Source organism: Aspergillus thermomutatus (assembly GCF_002237265.1).
Source record: "Aspergillus thermomutatus strain HMR AF 39 chromosome Unknown NODE_22, whole genome shotgun sequence".
NCBI lineage: Eukaryota > Fungi > Ascomycota > Eurotiomycetes > Eurotiales > Aspergillaceae > Aspergillus > Aspergillus thermomutatus.
The window spans coordinates 134,056-152,745 of record NW_020798070.1 but is presented as its reverse complement, the minus strand read 5'-3'; the positions used below and the strand labels follow the sequence as shown (position 1 = coordinate 152,745).

General features: G+C 49.6%; 6 protein-coding genes across 6 annotated transcripts; 5 read left to right on the top strand and 1 right to left on the bottom strand.

Moving 5' to 3' along the window:
- Window positions 1-297: 297 nt before the first annotated feature.
- Window positions 298-2,593, top strand: acuM (gluconeogenesis transcription factor RDS2; the record flags this gene model as incomplete). Its single annotated transcript, XM_026762756.1, has 5 exons — window positions 298-856; window positions 963-985; window positions 1,126-1,143; window positions 1,254-1,557; window positions 1,614-2,593. 5 exons carry the CDS (start codon window positions 298-300, stop codon window positions 2,591-2,593), a joined length of 1,884 nt encoding a protein of 627 aa, XP_026617514.1.
- A 587-nt stretch (window positions 2,594-3,180) lies between these two features.
- Window positions 3,181-6,901, top strand: CDV56_109088 (SPO22/ZIP4 family meiosis protein; the record flags this gene model as incomplete). The annotated part of the gene is made up of 12 exons (XM_026762707.1): window positions 3,181-3,232; window positions 3,303-3,647; window positions 3,699-3,743; window positions 3,806-3,948; window positions 4,000-4,255; window positions 4,305-4,378; window positions 4,424-4,511; window positions 4,566-4,617; window positions 5,220-5,365; window positions 5,985-6,103; window positions 6,155-6,436; window positions 6,518-6,901. 12 exons carry the CDS (start codon window positions 3,181-3,183, stop codon window positions 6,899-6,901), a joined length of 1,986 nt encoding a protein of 661 aa, XP_026617513.1.
- Window positions 6,902-7,311: 410 nt separating this feature from the next.
- Window positions 7,312-10,660, bottom strand: CDV56_109040 (WD40 repeat domain-containing protein; the record flags this gene model as incomplete). The annotated part of the gene is made up of 6 exons (XM_026762659.1): window positions 7,312-8,842; window positions 8,910-8,952; window positions 9,049-9,728; window positions 9,788-9,837; window positions 9,883-10,059; window positions 10,121-10,660. 6 exons carry the CDS (start codon window positions 10,658-10,660, stop codon window positions 7,312-7,314), a joined length of 3,021 nt encoding a protein of 1,006 aa, XP_026617512.1.
- A 1,589-nt stretch (window positions 10,661-12,249) lies between these two features.
- rrg9 (mitochondrial ribosome assembly protein RRG9) lies at window positions 12,250-13,098 on the top strand (the record flags this gene model as incomplete). The annotated part of the gene is made up of 1 exon (XM_026762628.1): window positions 12,250-13,098. The coding sequence occupies one exon, from the start codon at window positions 12,250-12,252 to the stop codon at window positions 13,096-13,098; it is 849 nt and encodes a 282-aa protein (XP_026617511.1).
- A 641-nt stretch (window positions 13,099-13,739) lies between these two features.
- Window positions 13,740-16,357, top strand: CDV56_108962 (putative intracellular protein transport protein (Sat1); the record flags this gene model as incomplete). Its single annotated transcript, XM_026762581.1, has 3 exons — window positions 13,740-14,277; window positions 14,340-15,413; window positions 15,471-16,357. The coding sequence occupies 3 exons, from the start codon at window positions 13,740-13,742 to the stop codon at window positions 16,355-16,357; spliced, it is 2,499 nt and encodes an 832-aa protein (XP_026617510.1).
- Window positions 16,358-17,165: 808 nt separating this feature from the next.
- On the top strand, window positions 17,166-18,243 carry MOB11 (Mob1/phocein family protein; the record flags this gene model as incomplete). Its single annotated transcript, XM_026762556.1, has 3 exons — window positions 17,166-17,568; window positions 17,649-17,742; window positions 17,805-18,243. 3 exons carry the CDS (start codon window positions 17,166-17,168, stop codon window positions 18,241-18,243), a joined length of 936 nt encoding a protein of 311 aa, XP_026617509.1.
- Window positions 18,244-18,690: the final 447 nt, after the last annotated feature.

The window sequence follows — 18,690 nt, the reverse complement described above, 5'->3', positions numbered from 1 at the left end:
GATTTTGTTGATTTAGAATTGGGTTGCCTGTGGATTGCCTACGATTCCCCCGTACTTCGCAATAGCTGAACAGAGCATAGAACTTGGCTCTACTAAAGTCCAAGTCTTTTAGCGCTTTCAAAATACGTACAAATGATAATTATCAGTAAGTACTCTGTATGAAGTTTGTGTAACACAATGAGATTCAGACCGAGGTAGCCTGTAGCACATGGCCCTGCAGCCTTCGTTTGCTGATGGCGTATGGCTGATCGTTGACGCCTGGTAATAAGACGGTACAATAATAATGGCTCATGGCTCATGCCCGAGGCACCCATCCCGAAAGCAGGAACAAGTTCCGCCGCGGTGGTTCCCCCAATGCGGAGGAGCCCGGGAAAAAGACGGGCAGCCCGCCCGCCGTCCGTAGTCATCTCGGCGGGGAAAACTGAGTATGAGGTGATCACAGTCGCTCGTCGTCGCACCTCTCAGCTCGCAGCTCAGCACCTGCTGTCCTCTCCTGCAAATGTGTCTGATTTATCTTCCTCTAAAGTGATCGATGTCTGCAGGTCGCCATCGGACTTGCTCCTTCGTGTTCCTACCACCAAAAGCGACACCAGCAAGCCGGACTTTGCGCAACCGCTTTGCGCCCGGCCAGATCAAGAGCGATCGATGACAGAGAACGGCGCCGCGCAGACGGGCACGGTCCCGGACGAACAGCCGCGTAATGGCACGACGGAGAATGCCAAACTGAATACGGCGGAAGGGGACTCATCAAGAATGGAGTCGGGCTCAAGGAATACTGCCTCACCACCGGTGAAAGCTGACAATAGCGCCGCGGGGACTCACTCCAGCCCCAAGAAGCGTCGCAAAGTTAATCATGGTAAGGAACCGTCCTTGCTATGCATCTTGCAAGGATTCTGGCAGCGGCCGCTCTCCGCGTTCGCATCTTAGACCACGTTGCTGACCACCGTGCCACGCTTTTGCAGCATGCGTCTACTGTCGACGATCGGTAAGCCTACATCTTGCCCAATTGACCTCGTTTATTCTTGATTTCACGTACTCCTGCATCGCGACTCTCAATCGTCACTATAAGGCCTACTTTGCGGGAATTCATTTGCTAACGGCAGGGTACTTGCTCACGTGGCACAGCATATGACTTGCGATTCGGTACGACCTTCCTGAACCATTTCCTTCAGCTTGCCTCCGTGAAATGTATCGCAGGCTTCTATTTTGACGAAACGGTCTTAGCTGACTTTCTTATCTTGGATGAAATAAAGGAACGGCCGTGCACGCGGTGTATAAAGCGCAACATTGGCCACTTGTGTCATGACGAACCCAGGGAGCCTTCAAAGCGGGCGCGGAGCGAACACGAACATTCAACGGCTGAAGAGGAGGGTCATTCGAACAATGAGTTTTCAAATGTTCAAGGTATGCCTAGAAACGTCGATGTCCAAGATGCTGCCGGACAGCAAATCCTTCCCGATGGAACTATCGCCCTTCCCCCTCCGTCTGTCAATGCTGTGCAGCATAACATCCCCTCCTCCTCAGCGCAAAACAGCATAGGCGCCAACTCTCAACAGCGTAAGCTCTAAGGTAGCTGCCTGTATTTTCTGGCTGGTGCTAATGATGGAGAACAGTGCTGGGCTACAACGACTGGCTCGGAGGACAAAGCCAATTCCAGGATATGCACACCTTCCACCCCTCATACATGTTCAATGCCCCGGAAGTCACAAACGAATACAACCTCCTAGGAGACTTTCTCAGCAGTAGCCTTCTAGATGATGGGGGGATTTTCCCGAATGATAATCTACATGGGATATACTCCGATCCAACGTTGATCAATTCGATGGCCAATCTGGATAATGCGGGTCTACTGCAGCAAGCTCAGCCCCCTCAGCCGGCGCAGAGTCAACCACCCCAAAACGATTCGGTTCAAGGTCCAAGCTCCACGGTGGTGAACGATAAGGCAAGAGAGACGTATTATATGACTGCGGCGGATCCCTCAGGTTCAGACCCACCGGAAGAGCGGATGAACAAGCTTCTCAAGGCCAAATATGATGCTGGTCTCCTGAAGCCTTTCAACTATGTGAAAGGCTACGCTCGCTTGAACCAATACATGGAGAAAAACATGAAGCAATCGTCTCGGCAGAAGATTCTGCGGCAGCTGGACAAATTCCGACCTAAATTCAGGGAGAGAATGCAAAGCCTGACCGATATCGAACTCATTCTCGTGGAGATGTGGTTCGAACGAAGTCTGATGGAATATGACCGTGTCTTTGCCAGTATGGCGATTCCCGCCTGCTGCTGGAGGCGAACGGGGGAGATCTTCCGCGGCAACAAGGAGATGGCAGAACTTATCGGCGTGCCAATAGAGAGTCTGCGAGATGGCAAGCTGGCAATCCACGAGATCATTGTTGAGGATCAGCTTGTGAGCTACTGGGAGAAATTCGGCGCTATTGCGTTCGACAACACTCAAAAAGCAATGCTCACAAGCTGCACACTGAAGAATCCAAATTCGAGTAATCCCGGGAACGGGATTCCGTGTTGCTTCTCTTTCACAATTCGAAGGGACAATCATAATATGTGGGTGCTCCAAGAACACCCGTTGCAAGTGTGAGAATTCCACTGACAGTTCACCTAGTCCTTCACTCATCATCGGCAACTTCCTACCGTCACAACGAAAAAGCAAATGATTACCTGGAATTGAAAATTGGTCTATCTACGGGCGTATTTAGTGGGATTAGGCTTTTTTATTCGAGCTATTCCGGTACATAGTTCTCGTGCTCGTCCTTTTTCTTATTCTCTTCTCTTCTCTTACGGCTCAGGGCTTCGTCCATATGAGAGCTACTAGAGAACTTTGTTCGATATCCTTTCGGTGACGCTTGCACGGTATCAAGGGGGAAAAAAAGATGTTACATAGCCTCCAAAGCTCTTCGAGGAACTAATTTTATTAATCAAGTGTCGGAGTGATGATATATCGTATACTCTCATGTCTATGTGTCTGACGTTGATTCTGGACTAGTCCAGTCAGGTGAACGCCAATTTCCTAGGAAGCTGATAGTATCATCCAGCAACTGCGGTCTTGCAACTAAGATATCTGTGCAATGTATACCGTCAGATTCTCAGTAGAAGCACTGCTTTCTCATCACCCGAGTGGCATAGCCAAGGTTCCAACCGTTCGACTACAGTGGCAACCGTTGTGATATGGCGACAATGTCATCCAAGGATCTTCAAGAACGTGCACTCAGTGTCCTAGGTAAGATCACAGCATAATCTACCCCCATACTCTCTTCATCCATGTTCTCTAATCATTCATCGTCCATCAGCGCTCGCTACGCAAATACAAACTTGGCTCTCCAATGCCAGCACCTCTGAACAATCCCTGATAGCGGATACATCTGTCGAACTTCTTAACAACTATCTCGGCGAGATACCCTTGTTCATAGTGGCACCCTCATCAACCATCCGTCGTCAATTGGACACTGAAGGAACGAAGCTATGGAATACTTGCACACAACTCATAGCAATTTCTGCTGACAATTCCGAGCTGAAGCTAATGAGTAAAGGTTTGAAATCTTCGCAGCTTGCTTCTTCTGCAGAAATTCTGACAATCGCAGTGAAAGCTCTTGCTTTTGCAATGATCGACTGTGCCACGTCAGCCCACAATCAAGGTATGAGTTCACCTGTGCGAATAGGTGACCGTTACTGAAGTTTTTCCGCAGGGAACAGCCGAAGCTTCGAGCTTGCTTTGAGAGCAGCCCGTACTTGTATGGGTGGGTCTCATCTATCCCTTGCAAAGTTCTAACGCTGACGATGGCATTTGATGCAGATCAGGGACATTTGGATCTGAGTCAGAAGATCATCGGTGTAGCGGCTGCACGCTTAAATGATATGTCTAGAAACAAGAGCAGCCACAACGGAGCGAAAGTAGAAGCCTACACGACTGAATACTACATGCTGCGTGTTTACTTGGTAATGAGCCTCTCACGCACGATATTGATATAGCTGACTTGGACGGCATAGTCCTGGCTGCAAGGAAGATCCGATATTGCAGAGCATTTATTCTCCAAGGTCCCGCAAGCGAGCCCAGGCGGTCATCAAGAGACTGTTATGGATATCTGCTATCAAGTTGGGGCCCAGGCAATCACACGTCGGCAGTTTGATGTGGCAGCTCGATGGCTTGAAAGAGCTCTGAGCTCAAGCGAGCTTCTTCAGAAGGAAACCCAACAAGTCAATCCGGACCTGAAGGATAGAAAGCTCCAGGTCTTGATTGCTTTCGGTAAGTTGCCATGAACCCATGGTTTCTTGGGTGAGCTGACGTCTTGCAGCTTGGGTTAGTCTTCATCTCGATACGGCAGACGCAAAGCGTCGTCTTGACAGAGCAGTAGTGTGCTTGAAAACTGTAAGGCGAAGAAAACCGTGTCATCCTGCTGCTGACAATTTGCAGGAATATGATGATTCCTTCAAAGTTCATGTTCTTCAACTTGAGATTCTCAGCAAGGAGAATATTTCCGACTGCGAAGAATATGCTGAAAGTAAGAAGACAAAGCATATCCTGCATGTGTGCCACCGCTCATCAATACTTTCAGTCCTTCGACGCGCCATTGCCGCTCTGGAGCCCAACGATGCTGATATTAAGACGTACGTCTCCATTCTTGATTCGGTATACTCATAGTCTGAAGGAGAAATAGTATCCTATACTTCATCCATAAGCTCAAGGAATCCAGGTAGGATTTCATGTATTGTTCTCTGACATAATGGTATTGACAAGGAAGGCCCCAGCTCTTCCTGGAAAGGATCAAGCAGATGTTGTGTGATAAGCTTGCTGTTTCAGACAAAAGAACATGGATAGAGCGCTCGTTCGTCAGCCTCGTTTGGGCATTGACCGAATCTTATCCCTGCGCTCTCGATTGCATCGCTGTCATGAAAGATGTGACTCAGAGTCTGTTTGAGCGTGGACATCAACCTCTGAGCGAAGAGACAACCAATGCTTGCTCGATTGTGAATCCATGTGAAACTGGCATACATTTGCAGTAGCTGACTGTTGACGCAGCTGGTCTGGAAGCACATCGATACAGCGATATCTAAGGGAGATATATTCCTCGCAAAGCGATGCTGTGAATTTCTGCTAGAACAGCCTCTACTCCAAATATCCTCTGATAGTGAAGGCAAATTTCTAAGGTAGGCATTCTTAGGCCGGGGAACGTTCTCTGCAGAGAGATTACTTAACGTGATCTTAACAGGAAACTGATCTCCTGCGCCCGAGATGATTCAAGCACGCTTGAGGCGCATAAAGTCATTGTTAGACACCTCGAAGAATGCAAATCCTCAGCATCTACGCTGTACATGCTGTATGGGGTAGCTTTACGAGATAACGACTATACTCTTGGTATGTCTACAGAGTGTTCTTTTACTGTCGAATATTTAACCGAACTACAGGGCAAACATGTCTCAAGTCCTTGAGCGAGCTAGGGGAAGAGGGAAAGATATATCTCTCTTCATGTACTGCAGAGGCTCGTCGCTCAGGAAATACTCGATTTACGATCGAATGTCTTCAGCAGCTTATAGCAGGCATGGATGACGATTTGCTTGGAGAAGTACCGGTCTCAACATTGTTCCAGTATGTGTTACCCGTCTTTGGCAAATGGTTACTGAGCTAATTCATCGCATAATCTTGCTTTGTCAACTCTTGGAGATAGAGGACCGCGACAATGCGCCATCAATAGCCCATCTCATATCTACATTTGAGAAAGGTGAGCTCCAGCGCAATTCGCAGGAAGCCGAATACTAAGCCGAATTAGCTTTTAAATGTGCCAACAACGAAGGAACATTGCCACTCTGTTCAGCCAGTGAACTAGAATGGTTTGCGAGGAAGAGCTACAACGTAGCCATTGACATACATAGAACTTCCCCTTCAGAGCCTGTCCTACATCTCTTAGACATATCCCTCAAGGTAACCTCAACATGGAGGACGATCCAATATCCTCTAACATCAGCATAGTTCACAGATCTATACCACAAAAAGAGCGGAATCAAAGACCGAGCCTTTATGTATCTCCTTGGCGAGTACGTCAAGTCCAACAACTTGATAGCCGAGGCCCGTGGTCATACTCCCTCTTCTGCGAAGGTCGTTATTTCAAGCCATCTGTTTGAGATGCAGCGGACTGACAATAATTAGGCCTACGAGCAAATCCGCCAATCCGTCCAGCGCTTCGGAACCCACATTCAAGCTCAACTTGATACATGCAACACTGTACGCGAACGAGAGGCATGGATCAAGAAGCATCGCCTCCTGATCGCCTTCGACTTCGAGGCAGCCATCAATCTCAAGCAATGGAACGACATCCCTAACATAATCGAGAGAGCCAACACGATCCTCGACGACCAGCTGTGCTCAGCATTCCTAGAGTGCATCCTCCGCTCTGGAGCGTCAGCTCCCAACATCGCACAGGTTGTCAAGGTACTTCCCAAGAACCCCAATCCTCACCGACCGTCGTGAAAACCTCGTCCTGTGTCAATAGTAAATCTAAAGAAAGCACAGGATATAATCTGCATCTTCCACTCATCGCCGTCTCCATTCTTCGGCGCTGGGGACTTCCACCAGAAACTCCCCCGGTATCTACGGTGCCTGTTTCAAATAGCTCTAGAGGCAACAGACTACTCATTGGCAGAATCAGTCCTTAACCAAGCTGTCGTCCTAACTCGCGATGGCTCAGCAGACACAGACTTGCCGTTTGTATATCCGAGCGACGAGCTGAAATGGCTCGCAACCGTGGCTTTTAATGGAGCGGTCGATTTCTATCTTGCCTCGGCTGATGAGGACTGTCGAAAATGGGGAGAGATTGCGTTGACACTGGCTGGTTTGATAAAGGATGATGGTGCGCTGTTGAGACTGCTGCGGCAAAACTATGCCAAGCTCTTGTGAGGTACTGTTTGAGGTTCACTCGCTTATATATTGACCTACGGGAGTGTTCACAATTCGGTTATATACTTAGGCTTGAAAAGAGGGCTTGAAAGGAAAACCTGGACCATAGAGGCCAGGTAGGAAATTCTTCGTTGTAAATTGCTTCCAGTGTCTGTCTGATTCGCCACATACCCATAAATAGGATGCAAAAAAATGTGATAATCCAACCTCAAACACCATCGATCTTTTGCCGTAGCTAACGGCAAGACCGAGAACGAATCGCAGCATTGTGCAATGGGCAGAAAGGGTGATGTGCCATGTCGCAAAAAACTAAGCGATTGACCTATAGTAAGAGTGCTGGCGAAGGTAAAGGAAATAAAGAGGACAGATGAATGCATGAGAAATGCAAGACACTGGAAGCAACGAATCCGCTATTCGCTCGAATTTTCGCCATTATCATTAGAACATACGATTCTCGAGCGCTGATAAGCGCCGTTTTGGCGCAGATTCGAAGTCGAGTGTATTCGATGTGGACCTGGTAGGGAATTATGTTTGCTGTCATTTTCCTTTCCGCTGCTGTCCGTCTCAGTCTCCATATTTCCACAATTCTTAGTTCGAGCAGCCAGGACTCGAAGTGTGAGGTCCAGTTCGCGCTCCAGTTCCTTCTGGGAGTGGAGATGCTCTGTAGAGGTATGCAGCTTTTTCCTGTAAGCCTTCAATGTGCGGCAAACCTGCTCGGTAGACAAATTCAGACCCCCAGATTCACTCTTTGACGAGTTTCGGCCACGGGAGCGGAAGTCCAAGGATATTCGACGAGTATGATTGCTTGATTTGCTGAGCTTTTTACCGGGTGTGGACCTTGTGGTTGGGGATGGTGACTTGCGTAACTTCTCAAGGCGAGATTGAGAAGGGGGAGGGCGACAGTCAGATCTTGAAGAAAAAGAAGGCGTAGCCGGTGCCATATTTTCATTTTTCAAGGAAGAGGGTGTGAGTGAGATTTTGGAAATCTTGTGAGTCAAGAACTGTGAGGAGTCCCGCACTGGGGTTGGGGTTCCTGTGATGTTGTCTTGTCGCTGAAATCCAGCAAGCTCGTGTTTGGATAGAATCTTGCGCAGAGGCGGCTTGGAGACTGTCAGATTCTTCGACCCAGCGTCGATTTCTTCCTCTGATAGATTGTTTTGGGTATAATCCTGAGATTGCTGTGGTTGCACCAGTAAATGCCATATCATGACTACACCATCAATACCAGCGCTAACCAGTGTTCGACTAGTAGGTTTCCCGAGGAAATCAGAATCTCTAGTCAGTAAGCAAACATCGCTCACGCCTTCTGCATGCCCAAACTCGGCAGTAAGAAGCACTTCGCGTTCCATATCGTACACGCGAATTGATTTGTCCGTGCTTGCGACTCCGATAAGCAGCGTGGGACTTTGCCCTGGAATCTGGGAAGCCATGCTCAGAGCAGTCATGACCACGGTGTCGTTTGAATCTGAGTCGGTAGTCCGGAAAGAGCGAATGTGCTTCCCTGAATCAAGATCATACTGTTGTATACAACGATCAACGGTGGATATGATTAGCATATTTGGATCTTCTGTAGATAGAGTCATGGAGACCGGAGACGCCTTAAGTGTGACAGTCCTGGATGCCAGATATGCAACAGCTGATTCCCCGCTGGCTTCTCGAGTCATGCGTTCTCGAACGAACACTGTGCGATCTGAGGAGCACGAGAGAAGCTTCTCGCCATTCTTGATAAAAAGTAACTGGTTCACAGATCCGACATGATCATCCAGGGTCTGCACAAGTTCCAAGCTTTCTTCAGTGCTACGAAAAAGCTGAACCATGCGATCTCGACCAGAACTGGCAATGAGACAGCAATCGGGGGCCGAGTGAAGGGCCACGTCTGTGATCTCTGCCTCGTGAGCCCGAATCTGATTGACACATTTCCATGACTGTCCTAAGAGGATACTAAGCTCCAAGGTCAGTGTTTCACCTCGCTATGCTTTTTGATTCAATGAAAAGAGTGGTTGAATACCTCAAAACACCCATCTTATCTCCCGACACGAAGAGCTTCAAATCTGGAGTCGCCCTCAAAATTTTCAATCCATTTGATTGACTTTCATCATTGCCCGAAAGTTGCTCTACCGGGACTGTTCTAGACTCTTTACACCTACCCTTTGTATCCCAAAAATTCACGGTCCCTTTGGATGACCACGTGAAGAAGTCGGCCTGGAGTTCATTGAGGTCTGGTAACGGAGAAATGCCGAGAACCGCATCTTTATGAGCGGCAATCGCAAGTGGTCTCTCGCCATCATTACTTATTGACTCTACCCGATGAATCTGGATTTCTTTGCTGGAATCGACTGTCACTAGATGCGATCCTAGGGATCCCATACAAGTAATCGCAGGTCCCTTGGCCTTTTTACCGGCTGAGGTTCGACCGGAAGGACCTGGCGAAATCGGGCTCGTCGGCCGGAGTGACTCCAAAGAGAACTTCTGCATCCTCTTTTCCCGACCACCGACCCAGAGACAACCGCGATCCGGATCAATGGTCAAAGATGAGATGCTGAACCCCACGTACTTGATCAGAGATAGTCTTGGAGATACCTCGCTGTCGTCCAGGAGGCAGAGAGCACCGTCCTCGGTGCCTACCACAGCTTCATTGTCTGATATGCCTGCGACACAGGTGAATATGCAATTTCCGAAGGACCCGAGGAGACAGCTTCGTCCCGAAAGCGCTTTCGGAGCCAGGCTGGGAGAACTGGCGGTCGGATCCGCATTCAGGCGAGACTTCGATGGCGATACAGGTCTTGCTTCCGGGAGGCGCCATACCTTCACATGTCGAACGCCGACGCTGCCACATTAGTTAGCCTTGCTACCTGTAACGAGCAGAGATTGGGTCCAACGACATACGTGACTAAACTCTGTCCCGTCCAGCCCATGTGGCGAACAATGTTGATGCACTTATTCGTCGAATGTAGCCTGGCCGATCCGGACTTCAGACTTACAGCCCACACGAAGAGAAAACCGTCATTCACCTCTCCAAGAGTGGCGAGATATTGGGAGTTAGAGTTAAAAGAGACGCTGCGAACGCCGAAGGTGTGCTCGGTCAAAATCGACAGGGGAACCTCCGGGGATGCGTCTTTCGCCGTAGAGAAGATCAAGACTCGCGGGCTGTATCCAGTCTGTTTTTCAGATTAGCTGACTACCCACGCTCTTCACTTGTCCAAAGAAAATGCCACCCACCTCTCCTACAGCAAGAAATCTCCCGTTCGGGCTGATCGACACACTGGTAACCGCCTTTATCCTTTCCCTAGACGACCAGGAACGCGGGCTGTTACTCTCGGCCAGGTCACTGGACGGAGATCCATTGTGGGTGTTACTGTGCGCATTTGCTCTGATGCTGGATATCGATTTCGCTCTCGTATCGGGCGTCGATGGAGGCGTAGATTGGTTGTAGAAAGACGTAACGGGATTGATGCTGCTCGCGGAGGGTCGTGCTTTGAAAAAGCGTTGGTTTACATTGTTCTCATCATCCAGCTCCGCCAGAATGGCCGCCGAACCGGCGCATAGCGCAAACGATCTGCTTTGGTCGTGGCTGGAAAAGCCGTTCGGGTTCGTCGTAGTCGTACCGATTACCGTCCGGAGGGATAGGGTGGATTGGTGCAAGGAGACCTTGTTAGGAGACCGGGGAGCTCTCACACCGGGCGAATTGGAGGGAGTGATGCGTAGGGACGAACCCGGGCCAGCATTCTTGCTTTTGAATGTCAATGAGCCACTCGCCATCCCATTCAGAGCCGAATTCAGATTGCGGATATTCACGTGCCCCTGAGAGTGCTAGAGAGCGTGTTTGCATTTGTCGTGACGCTGGGATCGCCTGTCAAAGCTACTACCAATGGAGTCATCCAGTATACCCTTGTCAGTCGTGCTCGTAAGCGAATTCTGATAATGATCGAGTAAACTGATAGTTTGCGGAGAGTCAGATTGCATGAAAATGGGTATAATAAAAGAGTCGTCTTGCGATCAGCACAGTTTGAGTTCAGCTGAAAGAAGAGTGGTCGAAAAGAATGAACAAGAGTGATCAGAGGGTCGAGAAGGAGCGTGGGCCCAGAGAATGGAAAAACAATCACAATGCTTATTTAAAGGAGTGACGCAGACAAAGAGAAGTATGAGAATGAGAAGAAAAAGAAAGGGTTGGGTGATAGGGATAAAGCAGGAGTAAATACACCCATTCACATAGCACACACACACTCTCTCTCAAGGAGGGGAAGCTCCAGCTCGAGTTCAGCAGCAGCACATTCCAGTGATTCCTCTCGGCAGAGAATGGATGGGCGAATGGGAATGTGGGTACTACACAGTGACAAGCAGCTTCCCAAGCCCTGGCCGTGAAAGACTGACATCTCATATTTTCACTGACTTTTCGGTCTTGATGCTGATTCATTTGGGCATCTTAGTTTGTCTTCTAATCCTGAAAATAGACTAGGGTTGGTTCTAAAGCTCTATAGATTCGTAGATTGGCGCGGGAACCATCAAGATAGCTGCGGTGATCCACACTAAACAACTGTACTCCGGACTTGGAGCTCTCCTTACTTGACTTTCACCATGAGAATTGACGGAGACTTGAGGGGTCAGAGGCATTTCAGATTATCGGAGTCTACATCTAGAGATTCTCAATTGCATACCTCAATCTTCTTGGGACCCAGGGCCCTAGCAGTGAACCGTAATACCGCGTTGATCTTCCAGACAAGGTTAGCATAAGGCTATCCATAAGCCTGAGGCCTCCCAGGGTTCCAGCCTAAGACCAACGCCTGCCTAAGGTATCTACTGCCTTCCTTTGACAGCAATCAAAGCATTGAGCTTCACACAAGAACAGTTAGCAGACGTGGCATAAATGCAGGGGTTCTTCTAGTGCTTTTCAAATCCCCCAGTGCTGGCCTACATCAGGTGTCAATATCTATTCTGTGGAGGCATACTGTACTCAGATGAGGCAAAGATGAGGCACATCTTCAATACCCTCAAGCCCCTGCTTCAATAGCCTAGAGTATGAGATGACTGCAGTATATGCTTGATTGCTGACTTGTGCTGCTGTTCTCTTACTTCAGCGTCAGTAAATCAGGTAGATCTAGGAAATTTTTGTGATGGTTCATAGAGTGCTTCCTTGAGCTCCATACACTGGCTGAATAGTCACATGATATTTTGTGGCTGCCTCAGGCCATAATGTTCTAGGCCGTTTCGAGAAGCAATTCTGAATTCAACAGACCAAAGTATTTTCTTGCTGCTCCATATCAACAACAATCGTCTCTTGCCACATTTCCTCTTTGATCTCTGCCTACAGGGGTATCTTTCTCGTACAATCTGCAAAACAAGTCCTTGTTATGGCAAGCAGTATATGTGTCGCGTCGTCAAGACTCAATCTTTCTACCCTATTGCGAAATGTCTTTCGCTCTGAGTTCGCCGCCGATTTTGGACCTCTTTCTGAGTACAAAAGTCTCCTCACCGTGCAACGAGCACCCTTGGCCTATCGCAGAATCAGAGGGGCTCGACAGTTCAGCTCGCTGACCCTGGCCGACCATATACCTACTTCATCCAAACAACCACATACTCCTTCGAGCGCTGCAAATGTTAGCAGTGCTCCACAACCCGACGAACCAGCCAAGTCTGGTGCTGGCGATATAAGAGTATCTCGCGATCCGCCTGACGTTGATGGCTCTTCCCCTCACGCAGATGCTGTGAACAACATGAAAGCGTCTGCCTCAGAAGCAGCGGTCGGACCAAAGCCAACTGCAAACGAGTCCTCAGATAAGAAACGCTCACAAGCCCCTCGAACATCCAACCTTTCCAGTCTCTCCAAATCGAAGAAAAAGAAAGAGCTGTGGCAGATCCAAAAGGAAGCCCTGAAGAAGAAATTCAAGGAGGGCTGGAATCCGCCGAAGAAGCTATCGCCCGACGCGCTGGAAGGGATTCGACACCTACACGCTGTTGCACCGGAGCGATTCACCACACCTGTGCTTGCTGAACAGTTTCAGGTCTCTCCGGAAGCAATCAGACGGATTTTGAAGAGCAAATGGCGGCCTTCACCAGAAGAGATGGAAAAAAGACGAGAACGGTGGGACAGAAGACATGATCGCATTTGGAGTCAGATGGCTGAGCTGGGTCTCAGGCCTCCAAAGCGCCGCGCAGATAAATTCTCGGACGTGAAGGTATTGTATGATAAGCCTCTTTAAGTAGCTATGCCTACCATGTTCACCTGGCATTCTGCTTGAGACTTCGATGTCTATGTATTATAGTGTACCATAATCCTACCTAATGATAAAAGCACCCTGCATCAAATCCTCCGGGCTCCCGTGATTATTCTTAGTTGCGTGAGCTCGAACATTCTCCAACTTTGGGAAATGCGAGAACGATTAGTGGAATCAAGTGATAATTCTCCGGTTTGTGGTGATTTGAGAGACACAAGACAATAATGCTTAATTTTGTATCTACGCACAGTTCTTGAATAATGTTCAGAGCGCTCTGTAGACTGTAGGAGTAGATGCGAATAATATTAATACCTTTGTCCATGGCAGTACTCCATGTTAGCTGAGCGGTAGCGCCACGCAGTCTGGGGAGTCTTCCCCATCAAGACCAGCCGACTGCTCCCCGATCAGAGCGCATCCAGCTCTTCCTCTGCCCTCTAACCATACAACATTCCGAAAATGGCCTGCTTCGTTTAACGTATGACGGCATGCCGATGCTGGCGTATGCGTGAGACTACCTCCGCTAATTCCAATACAGGTGGTGGCTGGTATCCGCTGTCACCCCCCAGACTCCTATATCCCTCCACCTCTTCCTCCACCGCCCACATGGTGACGCTGCGACCCTCGCCATGCAATCGGACATACAGGTCTTTGTGAAGTGGAAAGACCAGACTATATTTTCAGGGGAAGATGTGGAATGTATAATCACCTTCAAGAACGTGGCAGAGACAGATGTGGAGACAAACAATGGAGGGCAGTTTTCCCATCAGCGAAAGCAGTCTCGCGCTGGCAATGCGCAGGCCTCTAACTCCGAGTCCTATTTCTCCTTGAAAGCTCCTCAAAATTCATTGTTCAGTCCCCACCGCCGCTCCTTTCCCGTTGCGCCGAAGAAGAGTCCTTCGCATCGAATATCCTCATCGTTGAGCTCCCCGTTAATCGGCTCGCACAGCTTTCCTCCTCCCACCCCGCGAAATGACCGAAACCCCGGGCATGAGCACAAGCGCTCCGTGTCTATACTTTCAATTGAAAGTGAAGGAACTGGGGATAAAACCCCGAGGTCGTCGTTCCAGTTCAATCGTTCCAGGCCGGTGAAGGGTCATGGTCGTTCTGCCAGCTTGCAAGTCGTACCTAGAAGGTATGAGGGGTATGAAGATGGCTTCGCAAAAGGTGAGGCTCGCGCTATATCCCTGACTTGACGATCAATGACACTCATGCCTTCCGCTCATTAGCTGGGCGAAATACAGTCCGTGGTATTTCCTCCGAGGCTGGCACCAACCAATTCTCGGGTAACCTGAGGCCAGACGTGGATGGGCTCAGCAGAGCCAATCGCTCCGGATCCAACGGACAGAGACCCATTCAGCCTTTAGGATCCCCTCGTACGCCTGGACGCAGGCCTCAACTGCCGCCTATGGATTTCAAATTCCCTCCTGCTCCCACAACCGATCCTAACTATCGCCCGGCCCTTTCTCCTGCGGCAACATCTATTGATGGGAATACCGGCTCCGGGTCGACAGGAAGATCAAACGGGAAAGAAAGTCCAGCAATGCCTCCACCTGGCCACCTACCCCAACTTACACGAATAATTTCTACGTCCAGCCTCAGTGGAAGTCATAGAAGCAGCGGGGAGTTTTACTCCGCCAGCGACAACTCCTCAGAGACTCTTCAATCGGAATACACGAATTACTCCGCAAATGTACAACGCCCAAGTGCTCCTCGTCACGCGCGTCATTTTTCGAGCGCGGATACGGGACCGAGACTACCCAACGGCCAAACCCTCCTCATGGGCTATGCCCAAATCAGTGCATCCTTTACCGTCGATGGCTCGTTAATCAACCAAGCAGCGTTTGAAGAAGTCAAACGAAAAGGGGTCGTTGGCGCTCAAGGAAATGCAGCCGGTATGCTAAATGGTGGACCCCCCTCCATCAGCGACAAAAGCCGTAAAAGTGGTGGATTCTGGGGTGCTTTCAAGTGGAATGCGATAGAGGAGTCCATAAGCGGTCTTCTATCCAACAATGAACTCGATGGTCTTCGTGATATGCGTGGTGTTACTTCATCACGATCGATACCTTTATTATCTACTCCGCAGTCCCTTCTCTTTGTGGATCTGCGACTGGCACCTGGAGAAGAACAGTCCTATTCTTTCTCCTTCACTCTACCCAAGGGACTTCCTGCGAGTCATAAGGGCAAAGCTATCAAAATATCGTATAATCTCGTCATAGGTACTCAAAGGCCCAGTGGGACTAACGAACCTCAGCGCGTGAATCGCATCACTATCCCTTTCCGTGTCTTCAGCGGGGTCAACAGTAAGTTTTTATCAGCCGTCCTGTTCTTACTTGACATCTGTGCCTAATTTCTCTTAGGTCAAGGAGAGGTCCTTGGTCATAATCTGATGAGCCCTTATGTACTTCTTCGAGACGAAGCCAGGGTCCAGAAAATAGACTCTAGCCCCCCGCCAGTGCCGAAGAATAAGAGCATTAGCGGGCATGTGTGGACGTCAGCACCAGAGTTTCTTTCCTACGTAGATGAAATCCTCGAACATCAATCTCGCAAAAACCTTTTGCAGCCACCAGACCTTGTCAATGCAAGACGCTCCTCAAGCTATGAACCGTTGGCCGGCCCGCTTTCCTGCAAAGACGCCATTGACTTGGCCATCCTTCGAAGCAATCAAGCGATCAGCACGGCACGCAGCCCCAACCGGTTTGAAATTGCCCGCAATGGGCGTCGGATCGCTGTGGTGGTACTCAACCGGCCGGCACATCGATTGGGCGAAACCATCACCGCCACAGTGAACTTCACAGATGTCGCGCTCCCATGCTACGCCCTGCGGGCCACACTGGAGTCGTCTGAGAAGGTCGCACCCTCACTGACAGTTCGGTCAAACGCTAGCATTCACCGAGCCACCCGACGAGTGCATGCGTCCTTCTTCGAGATTACGCTTTATTCCACGCGAGTTGTTTTCAGTCCTGCGGTTCCCATCTCCGCAACGCCGACTATCATCACCACCGGAGTCAACCATGAATGGGAGTTACGGTTGGAGTTTGTGACTACCAGCTCACACCATGAGCTGGGGTCAGGGCTCTCTGGTGCTAGGCTGCTTGAAGTGGTTTTCGAGGACGACCGTGGGCAGGTTATGTCAGGCCTGGAGAATCTCGGTTGTGAGTCCTTTGAGATCGCTATTCCTATCACGGTATATGGGGAGACTGTTCGGGAGAGGCTCCCGGAAGAGAACGAGGGTTATTCTATCTAGATGTATATGTACTTCTTGCATGAGCGTTGGTCATATCCCATTGCGATTCAAATGAATCGGATTGATTCCCCCATAGTCTTCTCGTGAGACTCGTATAGTGCAGCGCTCATTAATATGATAATTCTCATAGATTCCTTTAACGCTCAAATGTAGCCAAATCACTATCTAATAAACTGCACCTAGTAATCGAGTCTGACATCACAGTCTTTGGATGAGAGTGGTCACTGGGGCAACCAATGGGGCCTTCCGTCACGCTCCCTTGAGGCATCCATGGATCACGACTGTCAGACCCTCCGCTTGTGGGATCTCATGGCGGAGAAGAGCGATCGGATTTCCTGCTTGTGGCCAGCTGAAGTCTAGGTCTTAGTCGTCATATCGTCAAGTTTAGGCTTGCTTGTTGATCATCGCGTTTCCTGCAGGTAATCCGTTTGTTTTACTTTTTTCTTCCTTATCCGCATCGGAAATATCATCCCCTTGTACTTGAGTGCGTTCTACAGCGCGACATTATTTTCTCGCGTGTGCCCCTCCTCTCAGCCGAACCTCCAAAAACCCCAAGCATTAGCTTTCGTCGTTCTTTCGGTTAGTGAGATCGAGGTTCCAGAGATCAGAACACCCGATTCGGCTCGATAGCTAACCCCTCTGGCATTGGAATGTAGGCGCATTTTCGCACTCAGCAACGCATACGCAGATCGGCGGCATTTTGGACTACAGCTCATACCTCCGAAACGGGAAAGATCAAAAGAAACGCCGTCGTCCTCTTATAGCGAATACCTCCAAGGAGGTATTGAGGTCACAGAGCAGAGTCAGGATGGCTTCACTTATCACCACCATGTTCGTGCCCTTCAGACCCTTTACTCCTGCTGCTTCTACTTCTTCCTCATCTACTTCTTCGTCTGCCCCGCCACCACACCAACCCTCCGCCCTCACCCCGTCAATCTCATGCAGCACCATCCATACTTTTCGTGGTCCACTTTCGGAGCCACCGTCTTACTTGTCTCCTGCTGTTCGCGCGCTCAAGCAGAATCTGTGTGGACTGACGCCTCCCAGCAATGCGCGAACCAGGGCACCGTTTAAGCCCCGGTCGGCGGCCAAGGGCACGAGCAGTTATCAGCTGAGACAGTTCGCAGAGGCGACTTTGGGGAGCGGGAGCTTGAGGAAGGCTGTGAAGCTACCTGAGGGCGAGGATCTGAATGAGTGGCTTGCAGTCAATGGTGAGAGTCTACTGGAGAAGTTGTTGCGATACCCCTGAGTGTGACTTGGGGATAGCTAATTAGTTGGATTTTCGCTTTAGTGGTCGACTTTTACAATCAGATCAACCTCCTCTACGGCGCCATCACAGAGTTCTGCTCCCCGCAATCGTGTCCGGAGATGAAAGCCACCGATGAGTAGGTTCTTTCACTTCAGCAACAAACGGGAGACTTGCGGCTGACCAAGGTTGATGCGATAGGTTCGAGTATCTCTGGCAAGACTCGGAGAATTTCAAGCGACCGACCAAGATGTCGGCGCCAGAGTACATCGAACACCTGATGAGCTGGGTTCAGAGTAATATCGACAACGAACAGATGTTCCCAAGCAGGCTTGGTATGACACCGGTTTTGTCTTACTCTCAAGGACTGCGACGGGGTGTGCTGACGAGCATGACAGGTGTCCCCTTCCCCAAAGCATTCTCAAGTTTGATTCGCCAGATTTTCAAGCGACTTTATCGAGTATATGCACACATCTACTGCCACCACTACCCTGTGGTTGTGCACTTGGGACTCGAGCCCCATCTCAATACCAGTTTCAAACACTATGTTCTATTCGTTGATGAACATCGGCTGGCGACTGGGAAGGATTATTGGGGTCCTCTTGGGGATCTAGTCGACAGCATGTTGCGGAGTGACTGATTCCTGTTCTCGAAATGCGATTGATGATTGATGACTGGGTCGGAGTACTCCTCGGTCGGAGTCAGGTCGAGGTAATATCGGCGTTTAGGGTGTTCTGCATTTCTTTCAGATCCATTTCCTAGGGTGGCAGAGAGACATTTCCGTCCTTGATACATCTTCAGTGAGAGAGATTCTTCAATGTAAAAGTATGCATTAGTATCGAAGTAAACCGCGTCGTGAGCACGTTCTTTGCTTTTGTCTTCGAGTTCAGTCATTTCACGCTGTAGGAGAGATGGCTATCACTAAGAGAACCCGAAATTCTCGGCGTGTGCGGAAACTCACGTGACCGGGACCGGGAGAAGTTGGACATCGCTAACTTCGTGAGAGACTCTCCGGCAGCAGACCAACGGCCATTGCACCCCTCCAAACGACGTTCCCACGTCCTATATCCTTCCACTCTCCCTCCCC